The 19636-nt window shown below is 41.6% G+C and overlaps 2 protein-coding genes across 8 annotated transcripts in view; one reads left to right on the top strand and one right to left on the bottom strand.

Annotated features, from left to right (window-relative positions):
• The window catches only part of LOC116352738 (CREB3 regulatory factor-like), a 34677-nt gene extending 28455 nt beyond the window's left edge, over nucleotides 1-6222 (top strand). For all 5 annotated transcript variants that reach the window (XM_031811312.1, XM_031811311.1, XM_031811315.1 and 2 more), the window contains exon 9: nucleotides 183-6222. In XM_031811312.1, the coding sequence (XP_031667172.1) occupies nucleotides 183-319 (137 nt within the window). In that variant the 3' untranslated portion in view covers nucleotides 320-6222. The remainder of the gene's footprint in view (nucleotides 1-182) is intronic.
• The window catches only part of LOC116358917 (ectonucleoside triphosphate diphosphohydrolase 7-like), a 33558-nt gene continuing 18047 nt past the window's right edge, over nucleotides 4126-19636 (bottom strand). For 2 of the 3 annotated variants that reach the window (XM_031811309.1, XM_031811308.1), the window contains exons 12-13: nucleotides 9834-9995; nucleotides 7294-9755 (exon numbers count right to left, since the gene is read on the bottom strand). In XM_031811309.1, coding sequence (XP_031667169.1) covers nucleotides 9539-9755; nucleotides 9834-9995 — 379 coding nt within the window. In that variant the 3' untranslated portion in view covers nucleotides 7294-9538. Of the gene's footprint in view, nucleotides 9756-9833; nucleotides 9996-19636 lie in introns of all 3 variants that reach the window. The other variant, XM_031811310.1, reaches the window with a different exon arrangement.

Raw genomic sequence — 19636 nt, 5'->3', positions numbered from 1 at the left:
TGAGAGAGGAAGATGGACAGAGGGAAAGGAAGGGAGAGAGGAAGATGGAGGGGGGGACAGAGGGAAAGGAAGGAAGGAAGGAAGGGAGAGAGGAAGACACAGATTAGAAGCGTAAAGACACAGAGTTCAACAGGGGGAAAAGACGTATCTCTATTCTAACCTCAACATCTGTGTGTTCTCAGGTCCTCTAGTGGCTGGACGGACCAAAGAGTTTGTCCAGAGGATCCTGGAGGTGAGTGGAGGGGGGCTGACCAAGGCTGGGGCCAAAGGCAAAGACACACAGACCCCCCCTGCACCGGGAGAGGGGACAGCTGTCTAATGTTATCACCCCTGACCCCCCCCCTGGACCGGGAGAGGGGACAGCTGCCTAATGTACCCCCCCCCCCCCATATCACCCCTGCCCCCCCTGGACCGGGAGAGTGGTCAGCTGCCTAATGTACCCCCTATCACCCCTGCCCCACCCTGGACCAGGAGAGGAGACAGCTGCCTAATGGACTGGCCAACACCACCAGCTCCCCTGCGACACCCCTCGGACACAGCCACCCACTCCTACCGTCCCCCACTACACTCTGTCACCTGGAGAATAGGTGGATGGAGAAAGAGAGGGAAGAGGTGGGGGAGACTGAGGTTTGAGTTCAATCCTCCTCTGTTTCAGCTCTGTTTCCTTCTGTCTCTTCAGTAGCGCTCTGTAACTCCTTACCTTCAGCTAATCACCAACACTGGCTAGCTGCTGACCATGTGTGTGAGTCAGCTGATCTGTGGCTGTATGTGTGTGTGTGTAGTATGAATGTGTGTGGTTGGTTTAATCTCTCCCTTCTTCAGTAAACTGTATTGGTATCCCATTGTGCCTATATGAATAGACATTGCACTGTTTGTAGATGATAGAGAAGTTGGCAGGGGGTTGGTATGAGGGTAGGGTAAAAAGAGAAGTGGGAGGGAAGGGGGGTGGGGGTGGTCATGTTCAGTAGGCCACAACGTTCCTTGGAAGGCTCAGAAAGAAATAGACTGTATGGAACAGATGTGCATCTCTGACATCTAGAGTAAGGAGTAATGTCTTCTCTATTCACAACATTGCTATCTGCAACGTTTAGCAGGCTTGGTTACACCCTCCTGGAATCAACCCTGCTAGTAAAGATCAGTGGGATGAGCCTCTTTTGACCAGCGAGCGACATAATTGGTGCTTGCCACAGAGGGCATAAATGAGCACTTTGATTCGTAGCTGTATCCTGTCTATTCCCCTTTGAGAAATACCTGGGTCCTGTTCATCAGGCACCAAACGTAACAAAAATGACTGAAACAGGGAATATTACCTGGACTTCTCCAATAAGAAACGCAAATGTTTGTTTTTTCCATTGCAAAACATCTTAAAACGTTTTGTTAGGTGCCCTAATGAACATGACCCTGAAAATGCAAGTTCCTTCTCTCAGAACGACCAGAGAACAGAGGATGAACTGTGATCACACCAAACATCAAAGCAACTGTAGCAGCTAAGACTTGCGGAGCTTTCGTCACAATTAGAAGAAAGAAAAATTTACTTTAAAAAAAGAAGCAATTTAAATCCAACCGACCAAAGATGACACGAACAGCTGACATTTCAAAGAACTGAAATGAAAGCTGAAGTGATCGGCTGTTACCCAACCCTCTCACTCCTACTACTGCCGTTACCCAAACCTCTCCCTCCTACTACTGCCGTTACCCAAACCTCTCCCTCCTACTACTGCCGTTACCCAATCATTGTATCATCAATCTGAAGATGAAGTTGAATTGATTCATGTAAAAAACGTTGATCGTTTTAATGTTTACCCTCACACATCCTTTATGAAAAGGACGCCTTTTGCTACCTGTATTATTGCCAAAAAAAGGTTGATTTGATACATCAATCAGACACTCATTAAATCACTGTTAACATTTAAATCTGAGAGGAGTGTTGGGTAAGGCTAGCGTATACAGGACATGCCCATAGAGATGAATAGAGGGTGCACTTCCCATAAAGTTAGGTGTTCTCTCTTTCCCATCTTTATGGAAGTGACTGAAAGCTCCTATAGGTCTGCCTTCAGTGCTACAGCATAACGCTGTCTGGGTGTTTGTGTTCGATATAAACAGAAAACACAAAGGGATGCGTCTGTCCTCCACGCCTTCTGCTTCGTCTGACTCCTAATGTGAACCTGTAGTGCACCTTCCTTTCTTAAAGGCAACAAGAGTCAACAGCTATTGTGGTGGAGCATTTTTGTTAAATTTGTCGTTAAAGTTGTTTGTGTTTTGTTGTTTTGTTTACTCACAAAGCCATGCTCCCACAAAGTGGGGATGGTCTTTTAGCGACTAGAGAGTCTGTTCTGCCCATAGAGTTAGAAAGAGGGCCTATCTTTTTTTTTTTTTTTACAGCCCTCTTTCTAACTCTATGGTGCTGCCTTTGTTGGCCAAGCCAAAGGTGGTGTTGTAGCAGAAGTCCGACGTGATGCAGACCAGAGAACATTGTGTTTTTAAGGCCAGAGAGTGTCGTTGGTCACGCCAGTCACAAAACCTATTTGCACTGCGGTGGGTACAACCAAACACCTTCTAAAGAGTAATGTATCTGCACCTTTTTTTAATCATGTTTATTGATTGACAGCCTATTTGTTGTATTTGGTCATGGTTTTCAGCAACAGAGACTGTTGTTGTCTGGGTCTGTAAATGGTGAATATGGTTTCTGGTTCAGTATGCTATAATATACAGTGCTTTGGTGAAATGTAACTTCTCACCTGAGCAACAACGTGGCAGAACATTCTGCTAATGTTAAAAGGGCAATGTTGTGGTAACCTTGAAAGAGCAATGTTGTGGTAACCTAGAAAGGGCAATGTTGTGGTAACCTAGAAAGGGCAATGTTGTGGTAACCTAGAAAGGGCAATGTTGTGTTAACCTAGAAAGGGCAATGTTGTGGTAACCTTGAAAGAGCAATGTTGTGGTAACCTTGAAAGAGCAATGTTGTGTTAATCTTGAAAGAGCAATGTTGTGTTAACCTTGAAAGAGCAATGTTGTGTTAAAGGTCCAATGCAGCCATTTTATCTTAATATCAAATCATTTCTGGGTGAAAATTAAGTACCTGACTGTGATTGTTTCCAGTTAAAATGGTCAAAATGAAACAAAACAAACAAAAATAGCTTCTTAGCAAAGAGCAATTTCTCAAGCAAGAATTTTGACAGACTGTTTGGGAGTGGTCTGAGTGGGGAGGGGAAACTGAAAACTAGCTGTTATTGGCAGAGAGGTTTGGAACTCTTTCTCATTGGTCTATTAAGTAATTTTCCGATGTCACCAGGCTGGCCAATACTCCATCTCACCAAAACCGCCTGAAATTTCAGCCTGTCTTTTCAAAGCACTTACAATAAAAGTGCATTATCATAATTTTCACAATTTCAACATATTAACCAAATCAAGTGTTATTTGTCACATGCGCCGAATACAACAGGTGTAGACCTTACTGTGAAATACTTTGTTCAGCAGTCTTATGGCTTGTTAAGGAGCCTTTTGGACCTAGACTTGGCGCTCCGGTATCTCTTGCCGTTCAGTGGAAATATATATATAAAACACAGGAAATCTAAATTTTGTCTGCACTGGGCCTTTAACGTTGAAAGGCTAAATGTTATGTTTGAAGTGCCTACTAGATCTGAGTCACATAACCTACAGTACAGTATGCCTGAACAAAACAACCTAGCAATGAACATACCTACTGGGCACAGATTGGTTGAATCAACGTTGTTTCCACTTCATTTCAATGAATTTATGTTGACCTAACGTGGAATAAACATTGAATTGATGTCTGTGGGTTTCCCCCCAACGATGTAATTGTTGGAAATAAATACATTCACGGCAGGAATGTGTGGTGACAGATCACCATGGCGATGTTAAGCAATACTGTTCTGTTTTTTCAAAGAGAACCAAGCTTGAGAAACCCGGGCTGCGTTCCAGAGCCAAATGTTCCATTCTCACCTATGGAAATTCCATCCTTTAGAACGCCCCACCAGCGGGCTAAAGGGTCATTTACCTTCAACTATTTGGCACTCAGGTGCACCGGCTGCTGCTGTGGTGATGGTCCTCAAACTGAGGTGTGAAGATGCATAGAAACACCAATGTCCTGTTTCAATACTTTTAAAAAACATCCTTCTCTTCCTTGACATTATCAACAATATGATTTTCAAGGAGGAGAGGAAAGAAGGAATGCAGCATTTTTTAAAGTTTAAAACAGAGCAAGAGGACACAGGATGGTTATTACACAGTACAAAAACGGGAAAAACTCCTATCGGGCTTCAATCTGGAACGTTTCTGTGTAACTTTGGTAGTCCTGAATGCAGCCCGGAGCACTATGAGGGAACACGATGCCAAAGACAGATGGTGGCTGGATTAACAGAAGAGACACTGGAGAGGACGACCAAATGGACAGTCAGGTCTGACATTACGTTGAGGCACCTTTTACTAGGGGACAGGCCTCTTTCAAATCGCCCAAAACAACACAATGGTCTCTGAATGTTTTTTTAACGTTACTCATGTGTATCATGATGAACTCACAAACACACGTTGTGATTTAAGCTCACAGTGGCTAGTATGATAATCATCATCTCTTTTAGGGATGAATAGTAACTTCCGTGTAAGTGACATTTTCCCATTCATTTCAATACATGACTAAGTGAAAATTTGACTCAAAGTTCGAACCTCTGTGTTCCAAATGTCCATACTATGTATTATGGAGCAATGTAGTGGGCAGATAGTGTTGTGTACCCAGTGGGCAAAAGCTGGTTGAAGTAATAACTAGTTTATTACCAGAACTGGTTGTAATCTGGTCCTGATAAAGTCTATCATGTCTTTCGAGCTGGTTAGTATTGAAATTGGAATGCAAGCCTTGGTTGATTGCCTCGCTCTGTGTTGGTAAAATGGTGGAGAGTGAGTGTTACTGTACTGTGGTTATATATTTCTCTCTCTGGGAGGCTTCTCTTCTCCACACACACACACACACACACCGTGCCAGAACAGTCACACGATCTCTTCTCTGGCAGGAGCACTAGCACTGCCCTCCTGCTGCTTTCTGCAACAACAACAACAACTGTAGAAATAACTAACAAACTCACAAACTGTTGTTGTTTTCCCTCCCACTTAGACCTACATTAACTGGATTCGTTGTTTTCCCTCCCACTTAGACCTACACTAACTGGATGTGTTTTTCCCGCTTCCTGTTCATGTACCGTTTCATGGGTTGTGTTTTGGGTTAACTTTGATGGAGCGGGAGTGGCGGCGAAGTCTTGGCAAGGACTCTCTCTACACTCTGCTAGCATTCCTCCCACTCACTCTGCTTCTCAGAACACTGTTTATGTTTTACCTTGAATAGAAGGGGGGTGCCAGGGGAATGTAGTCAAGTCAGATCTCCACCTTCAGCCCGATTTGCCACCTGGCATAAGGGGGGGGGGGGGTCACAGATTGGGTGCATCCGAACTGACTCCCTGTTCAAGATATAGTGCACTACTTTTTCACCAGGGCCCATAGGACTCAGGTTGTAGGGCGCTGGTCAAAAGTAGTCCCCTATAGGGAATAGGGTGCCATTTCAGACCAGCCATTTACCCAGCTCCCTGGTCTAACACAGCCTCACACTAAAGGGAAACTAAATGAGTGGGCTCTGACATACCAACAGGGAGAGCTAGCCGATCCCAGAGACGGATCCTTCCTGATAATACTGCCTTTAGAAACCCAGTTCTAGAATGCCTTTGAGCAAATCGACAACAAGGGCTGAATCCAGTTTGAACTGACAAACGGTTCAACAAGTGTGAGCACTGTATTACACATTTGTAGGATGCATTTTTCTGCCAAATGTCTAGGCCTATACTGTAGTATGTTATAACGAGGTTGACAACAATACAAAGTGTTCTTGCTACTTTTTCCATGTTCATACCAGGAAGAATGGAGCATTACCTCGTGTTCTAGTTGGTCTTCTGTAGGTGGAGAACATGATTCTCTCCATTCACTGTCTGAAATGGATGAAACTGAGGTGAATTCCACCTTAGCTCAATCTGTGTGTGTGTGTGTGTGTGTGTGTGTGTGTGTGTGTGTGTGAGAGAGAGAGAGAGAGAGAGAGAGCTGAAGAAGGCTTGTGTGTGCTTTGTTTAAAGCCTGAATGGGCTCGGATGTAAGATGACCCTGGTGGGACTACAGTGACCCCTCAGTGACTGGTCCTGAACTGAAGACTTTCTCTCACACACACACTACAGACTCCCACATTGTCCTCCCAGAGACTGGAGGCCCTCTCCTGTTTCAAAGATGACGTGACGCCCCGAGACAGGAGAGACGGAGAGCTCGGAGACTCTTTTTTTTACCCTAAACCCCATCAGGACTGTCAGACACACAGAGGAAGACAAATGATACCCAAACCAATGATTTTCTAACAGAGCGAAGTAAGAAGAGGAATGGACACGAGGAATTCTTTTGGAACTGCAAAAATTTCTTCTGGACTACAAACAGGATACATTCCAGAACACAGTGTCATCATGTCATGTACAGCACCCCCCCATATCCTTTCACAACTCCTCTAACCCCCCCCCCCCCCCTCTCTGTTTTCAATAACCTACAATAATCACAATAGTACAATAAACGCTTGGCAAAATACAGAATGGAATAACTCTTTTAAACATTAAAAAGCAGCAAGAAAAGAAAGTAAAGTGCCGTACAAATAGAAGCCTAATTTTTGTTTTTTGTTTTGTGTGAGTGTACTGTACACCATTATAATGTATATTTTAATATTTATATGCAGCTGTTGTATTAAAGTATATTTTTAAGAAAACAGGTTGGTAAGGGTGCTCTTTTTGTTTCCCCGAGAGAAGAATTTGTTTGGACAGTGGCCAAAGCTTCCACCTTGTTTCCTTTCCTTGTTTCCTTTCCTACATTGTTAGCAAACAGAAAGCCAAACAAGAGTTTTATTGTGGATAATTCCATCCCTGAAGAAAGTCAAATGGGGAGAGTCAGCCTTGGTCCGTTGGCACATCGACCTGCACCCGTCTCTCGTACCTGGATGATATAAACACCCAGAATGCCCTGGAAAGTGCCAGCTGCCAACCTCGGTTCATGTCAGGGCACATTGACACACATTACCAAGACCTGCTAAACCAGCTCAGTCATATACACTAGGCACCAAACAGAAGAAATGGAATGCAACAGGGAGTACCTGAACTTGTTCAATAAGAACTTGGTTTTCCATTGCAAAACATTTTTGCTACCATGTGCACTAATGAATGCGACCCTAAACATGTACCAAGAGAAAGTACCCAAAGAGAAACAACATGTTTTAAAACATTGATTTATTTAAAACAGATGTTTGTTTCTCACATCCATGTAGTTATTTTTCCTCAATAAGAGACCGACAAGACAGTTAGGATTATGTCCCAAATGGCACCCTATTTACTACATTGTGCAATACTTTTAACCCAAGCCCTATGGGACCTGCTCTAAAGTAGTGCACTATATAGGGAATAGGGCCCCACTCTAACGTAGTGCACTATATAGGGAATAGGGTGCCATTTGGAACACAAACTTGGTCCAGTTGATCATTGGTCCTTCTTTAGGAAGAGTCAAAATAGAGCTGCAACAATTAGAGGCCCCTTCCTCTTGTACATTTTAACAAAACAAACGGGTCAAACCGAGGGAAGGTATAAGACCCCATTCAAATGCTGCACTGAAGGTTTCAGCCAGAGAAAGAGTCCAAAGCCAAAAGGAAGTGTGATGAATTGACATTAAAATCACTGACGCTACACTTCCACTTGCATTGTGACGACTCAAATTATACAGCCTCAAAATAACAAGATAGCTCCTTTGATTAGCAATTCAATGCATCTCATTTAACAGCAGCAATACCTCCCAACATTATCAAGAGTAGTAGAGCAGACCGATAGTGATGTCTGATTGGATATTTACAGTACAGGGCAGGTGAGGAGCTGGTGGTAACTAACATTGACAGTCTGACATAGACCCATCGTAACACACAACTTGGAGTTCAGGTGTGTGTGTGTGTGTGTGTGTGTGTGTGTGTGTGTGCGCGTGTGTACCACAGTTCAACACAATGCAATCAGAAGGCATCAACTACAATCCATTAAACACTGACAACCCGTTTCACTCCTAGCTTGTCATCAACATAACTGGCTCAGAACAATCTGTTCCCAGCACCAAAACAAAGAGTTAAAAACGTTAAGGACATTCAATGAACCGCTGTAATAAATTGTTTGAGAAGGGAAAGGGGGAAACCTAGTCAGTTGTACAACCGAATGCATTCAACTGAAATGTCTTCCACATTTAACCCAACCCCTCTGAATCTGAGGGGTATGGGGGGCTGCCATAATCTAAATCCACGTCTTTCGGCGTGAGTTAACTGCTTGTTCAGGGGCAGAACGACAGATTTTTACCTTGTCAGCTCGGGGATTCGATCAAGCAACCTTTCGGTTACTGGCCCAAAGCTCTAACCACTAGGCTACCTGCTGGTTACTGGCCCAAAGCTCTAACCACTAGGCTACCTGCCACCCCATGTTTGATTCCTCATTGTAGCTTTTCAATACAAAAGCATTCCCACAGTGGGATTATTAAGGAATTAATGCACTTCCTGTTTGTGAGATTTACAGGAAGTATACTGGTCAGATAGACTAACTATCATGGTTACAATACTGTCCAAAACAGACAATCATAGAGCCACCCTTTTCATCAAAAAGTAGCTAGAAGTTACCACTAACCACAGATACAGGGTCAGATTTTATTTGCATCCCCCTCATGGTTAAGGTTAGGATTAGGAGTAGGTTACTTGATTCTAGATCTGTGGTTAAGGGCAACTTCAGCCTCAAACGTCAAGCTTCACCTTCCTTCACACAAAATGTCCCTCTGCAACAGTGAATTATCTCCAATAGAAATAGAATGGCTCGGTCCTCAGTCGTTCACCTGTTGGGATTCTCCTGTTTCGTTGTTTTAACGATCTAGTTCTCCCTTCATGAGGTTTCACCCACATCCTGCAATTCTCCTCCCCCTTTTGAAGGTTCCGGTTCCATGGCCCCTCCTACTTATGTTTACATCAACACTCTAGGTCAGAGGTTACTATAAATAGTGATTTGGACCTTGGTTGATATTTTATTTTACGAGGGTGCTCACGGCCAGGTCAACGTTGATATCTGTTAAAGAAACGGGAGTGTCCAGCACCCCCATAATTAAAACCTGTTGTAGGATGACGTTGCTATTGCATTTCTAGCCAATAGTCAACGTTATGATTCAGCGTGACTAAGCTGGTCCTAGATCATTGTCCCAACAGGGCGTTGGTCCCAGTCAAGGTCATGATTTGCGGGTTGATAATCTGATCCTAGATCAGTGCCTCTTAACAAATAGAGCACCAGTCAAGCTTACAACTCAGAGGGTGAAAGGTTGATCCTAGAGCTGTGCATACCAGGCTATGAACACCAGTTACTGAGAGCATCTCGACTCATCCTAGATCAGTAACCCCCCCACACCCAAGGCCTCAGGTCAAGAAAGATTCAGAGTCTAAACTGATCCTGGATCAGGCCAGAAGAGCCTCCCCCTCCTCCACCCAGAGCAGGTCCAGGGCCTCTGCCTGCCTCTGTTCTCGCTGGTGGATCCTGCGGAGGCGGAGGATGTACAGTAGAATGGCCAGCAGGACCACCAGGATACAGGCAAAAAACAGGTAGTGGTTGTAGACGAAGGAGGAACGCAGCCAGTTGGAGTGGCCCTGTTTAAATGACTCTGCCTGGAGGTCCCTGTTAGAGAGGAGAGAGAGAGATGGATTAATAACAGACAGACACAGACAGACAGGCACACAAGAAGTGCCTACTGACCTGAGAGGCAGGAAGCGTGTCTTAAACAGGATGGCTCCCAGGGTCCACTGCACCTCCTTGTCATAGACCAGCTGAGCAGTCTTCAGGCTGGGGTAGTCCTTAGGGAACCTGAAGCCTGAGTGGAGCACCTGGAACATCCAGGCTGACTTAAAACACTGGTACCTGGACAGGGAGAGAGGTGGTTGATGAGGTGAGGTATGCTGAGGTAAGGTATGCACAATACACATTCCATTTTTATTAGATAGGCATTTCCAGACAGATGGTAGTACATGAATATCTATTAGACATATTGATTACAGAGGTAGACTGGGTAACTGGGGTTACAGATGAATATCTATTAGACATATTGAGTACAGTGGTAGCCTGGGTAACTGGGGTTACAGATGAATATCTATTAGACATATTGAGTACAGCGGTAGACTGGGTAACAGATGAATATCTATTAGACATATTGAGTACAGAGGTAGACTGGGTAACTGGGGTTACAGATGAATATCTATTAGAGTACAGCGGTAGACTGGGTAACAGATGAATATCTATTAGACATATTGAGTACAGAGGTAGACTGGGTAACTGGGGTTACAGATGAATATCTATTAGACAGAGTACAGTGGTAGCCTGGGTAACTGGGGTTACAGATGAATATCTATTAGACATATTGAGTACAGTGGTAGACTGGGTAACTGGGGTTACAGATGAATATCTATTAGACATATTGAGTACAGCGGTAGACTGGGTAACTGATGGTAGTAGATGAATATCTATTAGACATTGAGTACAGTGGTAGCCTGGGTAACTGGGGTAACAGATGAATATCTATTAGACATATTGAGTACAGTGGTAGACTGGGTAACTGGGGTTACAGATGAACTGGGTTTACAGATGGTAGTAGATGAATATCTATTAGGCATATTGAGTACAGTGGTAGACTGGGTGACTGGGTTTACAGATGGTAGTAGATGAATATCTATTAGGCATATTGAGTACAGTGGTAGCCTGGGTAACTGGGGTTACAGATGGTAGTAGATGAATATCTATTAGGCATATTGAGTACAGTGGTAGACTGGGTGACTGGGTTTACAGATGGTAGTAGATGAATATCTATTAGGCATATTGAGTACAGTGGTAGACTGGGTAACTGGGGTTACAGATGAATATCTATTAGACATATTGAGTACAGTGGTAGACTGGGTAACTGGGTTTACAGATGGTAGTAGATGAATATCTATTAGACATAGAGTACAGTGGTAGACTGGGTAACTGGGTTTACAGATGGTAGTAGATGAATATCTATTAGACATATTGAGTACAGTGGTAGACTGGGTAACTGGGTTTACAGATGGTAGTAGATGAATATCTATTAGACATATTGAGTACAGTGGTAGACTGGGTAACTGGGTTTACAGATGGTAGTAGATGAATATCTATTAGGCATATTGAGTACAGTGGTAGCCTGTGTAACTGGGGTTACAGATGAATATCTATTAGACATATTGAGTACAGTGGTAGACTGGGTAACTGGGGTTACAGATGAATATCTATTAGACATATTGAGTACAGCGGTAGACTGGGTAACAGATGAATATCTGTTAGACATATTGAGTACAGTGGTAGACTGGGTAACTGGGGTTACAGATGAATATCTATTAGACATATTGAGTACAGTGGTAGACTGGGTAACAGATTAATATCTATTAGACATATTGAGTACAGTGGTAGCCTGGGTAACTGGGGTAACAGATGAATATCTATTAGACATATTGATTACAGAGGTAGACTGGGTAACTGGGGTTACAGATGAATATCTATTAGACATATTGAGTACAGTGGTAGACTGGGTAACTGGGTTTACAGATGGTAGTAGATGAATATCTATTAGACATATTGAGTACAGCGGTAGACTGGGTAACTGGGGTTACAGATGAATATCTATTAGACATATTGAGTACAGTGGTAGACTGGGTAACTGGGGTTACAGATGAATATCTATTAGACATATTGAGTACAGTGGTAGACTGGGTAACTGGGGTTACAGATGAATATCTATTAGACATATTGAGTACAGCGGTAGACTGGGTAACTGATGGTAGTAGATGAATATCTATTAGACATTGAGTACAGTGGTAGCCTGGGTAACTGGGGTAACAGATGAATATCTATTAGACATATTGATTACAGAGGTAGACTGGGTAACTGGGGTTACAGATGAATATCTATTAGACATATTGAGTACAGTGGTAGCCTGGGTAACTGGGGTTACAGATGAATATCTATTAGACATATTGAGTACAGCGGTAGACTGGGTAACAGATGAATATCTATTAGACATATTGAGTACAGAGGTAGACTGGGTAACTGGGGTTACAGATGAATATCTATTAGACATAGAGTACAGTGGTAGCCTGGGTAACTGGGGTTACAGATGAATATCTATTAGACATATTGAGTACAGTGGTAGACTGGGTAACTGGGGTTACAGATGAATATCTATTAGACATATTGAGTACAGCGGTAGACTGGGTAACTGATGGTAGTAGATGAATATCTATTAGACATTGAGTACAGTGGTAGCCTGGGTAACTGGGGTAACAGATGAATATCTATTAGACATATTGAGTACAGTGGTAGACTGGGTAACTGGGTTTACAGATGGTAGTAGATGAATATCTATTAGGCATATTGAGTACAGTGGTAGACTGGGTGACTGGGTTTACAGATGGTAGTAGATGAATATCTATTAGGCATATTGAGTACAGTGGTAGACTGGGTAACTGGGGTTACAGATGAATATCTATTAGACATATTGAGTACAGTGGTAGACTGGGTAACTGGGTTTACAGATGGTAGTAGATGAATATCTATTAGACATAGAGTACAGTGGTAGACTGGGTAACTGGGTTTACAGATGGTAGTAGATGAATATCTATTAGACATATTGAGTACAGTGGTAGACTGGGTAACTGGGTTTACAGATGGTAGTAGATGAATATCTATTAGACATATTGAGTACAGTGGTAGACTGGGTAACTGGGTTTACAGATGGTAGTAGATGAATATCTATTAGGCATATTGAGTACAGTGGTAGCCTGTGTAACTGGGGTTACAGATGAATATCTATTAGACATATTGAGTACAGTGGTAGACTGGGTAACTGGGGTTACAGATGAATATCTATTAGACATATTGAGTACAGCGGTAGACTGGGTAACAGATGAATATCTATTAGACATATTGAGTACAGTGGTAGACTGGGTAACTGGGGTTACAGATGAATATCTATTAGACATATTGAGTACAGTGGTAGACTGGGTAACAGATTAATATCTATTAGACATATTGAGTACAGTGGTAGCCTGGGTAACTGGGGTAACAGATGAATATCTATTAGACATATTGATTACAGAGGTAGACTGGGTAACTGGGGTTACAGATGAATATCTATTAGACATATTGAGTACAGTGGTAGACTGGGTAACTGGGTTTACAGATGGTAGTAGATGAATATCTATTAGACATATTGAGTACAGCGGTAGACTGGGTAACTGGGGTTACAGATGAATATCTATTAGACATATTGAGTACAGTGGTAGACTGGGTAACTGGGGTTACAGATGAATATCTATTAGACATATTGAGTACAGTGGTAGACTGGGTAACTGGGGTTACAGATGAATATCTATTAGACATATTGAGTACAGCGGTAGACTGGGTAACTGATGGTAGTAGATGAATATCTATTAGACATTGAGTACAGTGGTAGCCTGGGTAACTGGGGTAACAGATGAATATCTATTAGACATATTGATTACAGAGGTAGACTGGGTAACTGGGGTTACAGATGAATATCTATTAGACATATTGAGTACAGTGGTAGCCTGGGTAACTGGGGTTACAGATGAATATCTATTAGACATATTGAGTACAGCGGTAGACTGGGTAACAGATGAATATCTATTAGACATATTGAGTACAGAGGTAGACTGGGTAACTGGGGTTACAGATGAATATCTATTAGACATAGAGTACAGTGGTAGCCTGGGTAACTGGGGTTACAGATGAATATCTATTAGACATATTGAGTACAGTGGTAGACTGGGTAACTGGGGTTACAGATGAATATCTATTAGACATATTGAGTACAGCGGTAGACTGGGTAACTGATGGTAGTAGATGAATATCTATTAGACATTGAGTACAGTGGTAGCCTGGGTAACTGGGGTAACAGATGAATATCTATTAGACATATTGAGTACAGTGGTAGACTGGGTAACTGGGGTTACAGATGAATATCTATTAGACATATTGAGTACAGTGGTAGACTGGGTAACTGGGGTAACAGATGAACTGGGTTTACAGATGGTAGTAGATGAATATCTATTAGGCATATTGAGTACAGTGGTAGACTGGGTGACTGGGTTTACAGATGGTAGTAGATGAATATCTATTAGGCATATTGAGTACAGTGGTAGCCTGGGTAACTGGGGTTACAGATGAATATCTATTAGACATATTGAGTACAGTGGTAGACTGGGTAACTGGGTTTACAGATGGTAGTAGATGAATATCTATTAGGCATATTGAGTACAGTGGTAGACTGGGTGACTGGGTTTACAGATGGTAGTAGATGAATATCTATTAGGCATATTGAGTACAGTGGTAGACTGGGTAACTGGGGTTACAGATGAATATCTATTAGACATATTGAGTACAGTGGTAGACTGGGTAACTGGGTTTACAGATGGTAGTAGATGAATATCTATTAGACATAGAGTACAGTGGTAGACTGGGTAACTGGGTTTACAGATGGTAGTAGATGAATATCTATTAGACATATTGAGTACAGTGGTAGACTGGGTAACTGGGTTTACAGATGGTAGTAGATGAATATCTATTAGACATATTGAGTACAGTGGTAGACTGGGTAACTGGGTTTACAGATGGTAGTAGATGAATATCTATTAGGCATATTGAGTACAGTGGTAGCCTGTGTAACTGGGGTTACAGATGAATATCTATTAGACATATTGAGTACAGTGGTAGACTGGGTAACTGGGGTTACAGATGAATATCTATTAGACATATTGAGTACAGCGGTAGACTGGGTAACAGATGAATATCTATTAGACATATTGAGTACAGTGGTAGACTGGGTAACTGGGGTTACAGATGAATATCTATTAGACATATTGAGTACAGTGGTAGACTGGGTAACAGATTAATATCTATTAGACATATTGAGTACAGTGGTAGCCTGGGTAACTGGGGTAACAGATGAATATCTATTAGACATATTGATTACAGAGGTAGACTGGGTAACTGGGGTTACAGATGAATATCTATTAGACATATTGAGTACAGTGGTAGACTGGGTAACTGGGTTTACAGATGGTAGTAGATGAATATCTATTAGACATATTGAGTACAGCGGTAGACTGGGTAACTGGGGTTACAGATGAATATCTATTAGACATATTGAGTACAGTGGTAGACTGGGTAACTGGGGTTACAGATGAATATCTATTAGACATATTGAGTACAGTGGTAGACTGGGTAACTGGGGTTACAGATGAATATCTATTAGACATATTGAGTACAGTGGTAGACTGGGTAACTGGGGTAACAGATGAATATCTATTAGACATATTGAGTACAGTGGTAGACTGGGTAACTGGGGTTACAGATGAATATCTATTAGACATATTGAGTACAGTGGTAGACTGGGTAACTGGGGTTACAGATGAATATCTATTAGACATATTGAGTACAGTGGTAGACTGGGTAACTGGGGTTACAGATGAATATCTATTAGACATATTGAGTACAGCGGTAGACTGGGTAACTGATGGTAGTAGATGAATATCTATTAGACATTGAGTACAGTGGTAGCCTGGGTAACTGGGGTAACAGATGAATATCTATTAGACATATTGAGTACAGTGGTAGACTGGGTAACTGGGGTTACAGATTAATATCTATTAGACATATTGAGTACAGTGGTAGACTGGGTAACTGGGGTAACAGATGAATATCTATTAGACATATTGAGTACAGTGGTAGACTGGGTAACTGGGGTTACAGATGAATATCTATTAGACATATTGAGTACAGTGGTAGACTGGGTAACTGGGGTAACAGATGAATATCTATTAGACATATTGAGTACAGTGGTAGACTGGGTAACTGGGGTAACAGATGAATATCTATTAGACATATTGAGTACAGTGGTAGACTGGGTAACTGGGGTTACAGATGAATATCTACTAGACATATTGAGTACAGTGGTAGACTGGGTAACTGGGGTAACAGATGAATATCTATTAGACATATTGAGTACAGTGGTAGCCTGGGTAACTGGGGTTACAGATGAATATCTATTAGACATATTGAGTACAGCGGTAGACTGGGTAACTGATGGTAGTAGATGAATATCTATTAGACATATTGAGTACAGCGGTAGACTGGGTAACTGGGGTTACAGATGAATATCTATTAGACATATTGAGTACAGCGGTAGACTGGGTAACTGGGGTTACAGATGAATATCTATTAGACATATTGAGTACAGTGGTAGACTGGGTAACTGGGGTAACAGATGAATATATATTAGACATATTGAGTACAGTGGTAGACTGGGTAACTGGGGTTACAGATTAATATCTATTAGACATATTGAGTACAGTGGTAGACTGGGTAACTGGGGTTACAGATGAATATCTATTAGACATATTGAGTACAGTGGTAGACTGGGTAACTGGGGTAACAGATGAATATCTATTAGACATATTGAGTACAGCGGTAGACTGGGTAACAGATGAATATCTATTAGACATATTGAGTACAGAGGTAGACTGGGTAACTGGGGTTACAGATGAATATCTATTAGACATAGAGTACAGTGGTAGCCTGGGTAACTGGGGTTACAGATGAATATCTATTAGACATATTGAGTACAGTGGTAGACTGGGTAACTGGGGTTACAGATGAATATCTATTAGACATATTGAGTACAGCGGTAGACTGGGTAACTGATGGTAGTAGATGAATATCTATTAGACATTGAGTACAGTGGTAGCCTGGGTAACTGGGGTAACAGATGAATATCTATTAGACATATTGAGTACAGTGGTAGACTGGGTAACTGGGTTTACAGATGGTAGTAGATGAATATCTATTAGGCATATTGAGTACAGTGGTAGACTGGGTGACTGGGTTTACAGATGGTAGTAGATGAATATCTATTAGGCATATTGAGTACAGTGGTAGACTGGGTAACTGGGGTTACAGATGAATATCTATTAGACATATTGAGTACAGTGGTAGACTGGGTAACTGGGTTTACAGATGGTAGTAGATGAATATCTATTAGACATAGAGTACAGTGGTAGACTGGGTAACTGGGTTTACAGATGGTAGTAGATGAATATCTATTAGACATATTGAGTACAGTGGTAGACTGGGTAACTGGGTTTACAGATGGTAGTAGATGAATATCTATTAGACATATTGAGTACAGTGGTAGACTGGGTAACTGGGTTTACAGATGGTAGTAGATGAATATCTATTAGGCATATTGAGTACAGTGGTAGCCTGTGTAACTGGGGTTACAGATGAATATCTATTAGACATATTGAGTACAGTGGTAGACTGGGTAACAGATGAATATCTATTAGACATATTGAGTACAGCGGTAGACTGGGTAACAGATGAATATCTATTAGACATATTGAGTACAGTGGTAGACTGGGTAACTGGGGTTACAGATGAATATCTATTAGACATATTGAGTACAGTGGTAGACTGGGTAACAGATTAATATCTATTAGACATATTGAGTACAGTGGTAGCCTGGGTAACTGGGGTAACAGATGAATATCTATTAGACATATTGATTACAGAGGTAGACTGGGTAACTGGGGTTACAGATGAATATCTATTAGACATATTGAGTACAGTGGTAGACTGGGTAACTGGGTTTACAGATGGTAGTAGATGAATATCTATTAGACATATTGAGTACAGCGGTAGACTGGGTAACTGGGGTTACAGATGAATATCTATTAGACATATTGAGTACAGTGGTAGACTGGGTAACTGGGGTTACAGATGAATATCTATTAGACATATTGAGTACAGTGGTAGACTGGGTAACTGGGGTTACAGATGAATATCTATTAGACATATTGAGTACAGCGGTAGACTGGGTAACTGATGGTAGTAGATGAATATCTATTAGACATTGAGTACAGTGGTAGCCTGGGTAACTGGGGTAACAGATGAATATCTATTAGACATATTGATTACAGAGGTAGACTGGGTAACTGGGGTTACAGATGAATATCTATTAGACATATTGAGTACAGTGGTAGCCTGGGTAACTGGGGTTACAGATGAATATCTATTAGACATATTGAGTACAGCGGTAGACTGGGTAACAGATGAATATCTATTAGACATATTGAGTACAGAGGTAGACTGGGTAACTGGGGTTACAGATGAATATCTATTAGACATAGAGTACAGTGGTAGCCTGGGTAACTGGGGTTACAGATGAATATCTATTAGACATATTGAGTACAGTGGTAGACTGGGTAACTGGGGTTACAGATGAATATCTATTAGACATATTGAGTACAGCGGTAGACTGGGTAACTGATGGTAGTAGATGAATATCTATTAGACATTGAGTACAGTGGTAGCCTGGGTAACTGGGGTAACAGATGAATATCTATTAGACATATTGAGTACAGTGGTAGACTGGGTAACTGGGGTTACAGATGAATATCTATTAGACATATTGAGTACAGTGGTAGACTGGGTAACTGGGGTAACAGATGAACTGGGTTTACAGATGGTAGTAGATGAATATCTATTAGGCATATTGAGTACAGTGGTAGACTGGGTGACTGGGTTTACAGATGGTAGTAGATGAATATCTATTAGGCATATTGAGTACAGTGGTAGCCTGGGTAACTGGGGTTACAGATGAATATCTATTAGACATATTGAGTACAGTGGTAGACTGGGTAACTGGGTTTACAGATGGTAGTAGATGAATATCTATTAGACATAGAGTACAGTGGTAGACTGGGTAACTGGGTTTACAGATGGTAGTAGATGAATATCTATTAGACATATTGAGTACAGTGGTAGACTGGGTAACTGGGTTTACAGATGGTAGTAGATGAATATCTATTAGACATATTGAGTACAGTGGTAGACTGGGTAACTGGGTTTACAGATGGTAGTAGATGAATATCTATTAGGCATATTGAGTACAGTGGTAGCCTGTGTAACTGGGGTTACAGATGAATATCTATTAGACATATTGAGTACAGTGGTAGACTGGGTAACTGGGGTTACAGATGAATATCTATTAGACATATTGAGTACAGCGGTAGACTGGGTAACAGATGAATATCTATTAGACATATTGAGTACAGTGGTAGACTGGGTAACTGGGGTTACAGATGAATATCTATTAGACATATTGAGTACAGTGGTAGACTGGGTAACAGATTAATATCTATTAGACATATTGAGTACAGTGGTAGCCTGGGTAACTGGGGTAACAGATGAATATCTATTAGACATATTGATTACAGAGGTAGACTGGGTAACTGGGGTTACAGATGAATATCTATTAGACATATTGAGTACAGTGGTAGACTGGGTAACTGGGTTTACAGATGGTAGTAGATGAATATCTATTAGACATATTGAGTACAGCGGTAGACTGGGTAACTGGGGTTACAGATGAATATCTATTAGACATATTGAGTACAGTGGTAGACTGGGTAACTGGG

Source organism: Oncorhynchus kisutch, unplaced genomic scaffold (assembly GCF_002021735.2).
Source record: "Oncorhynchus kisutch isolate 150728-3 unplaced genomic scaffold, Okis_V2 Okis01b-Okis20b_hom, whole genome shotgun sequence".
NCBI classification, from domain to species: Eukaryota; Metazoa; Chordata; class Actinopteri; order Salmoniformes; family Salmonidae; genus Oncorhynchus; species Oncorhynchus kisutch.
The sequence above is the reverse complement of the archived record's forward strand: the minus strand, read 5'-3'. Positions and strand labels throughout refer to the sequence as shown.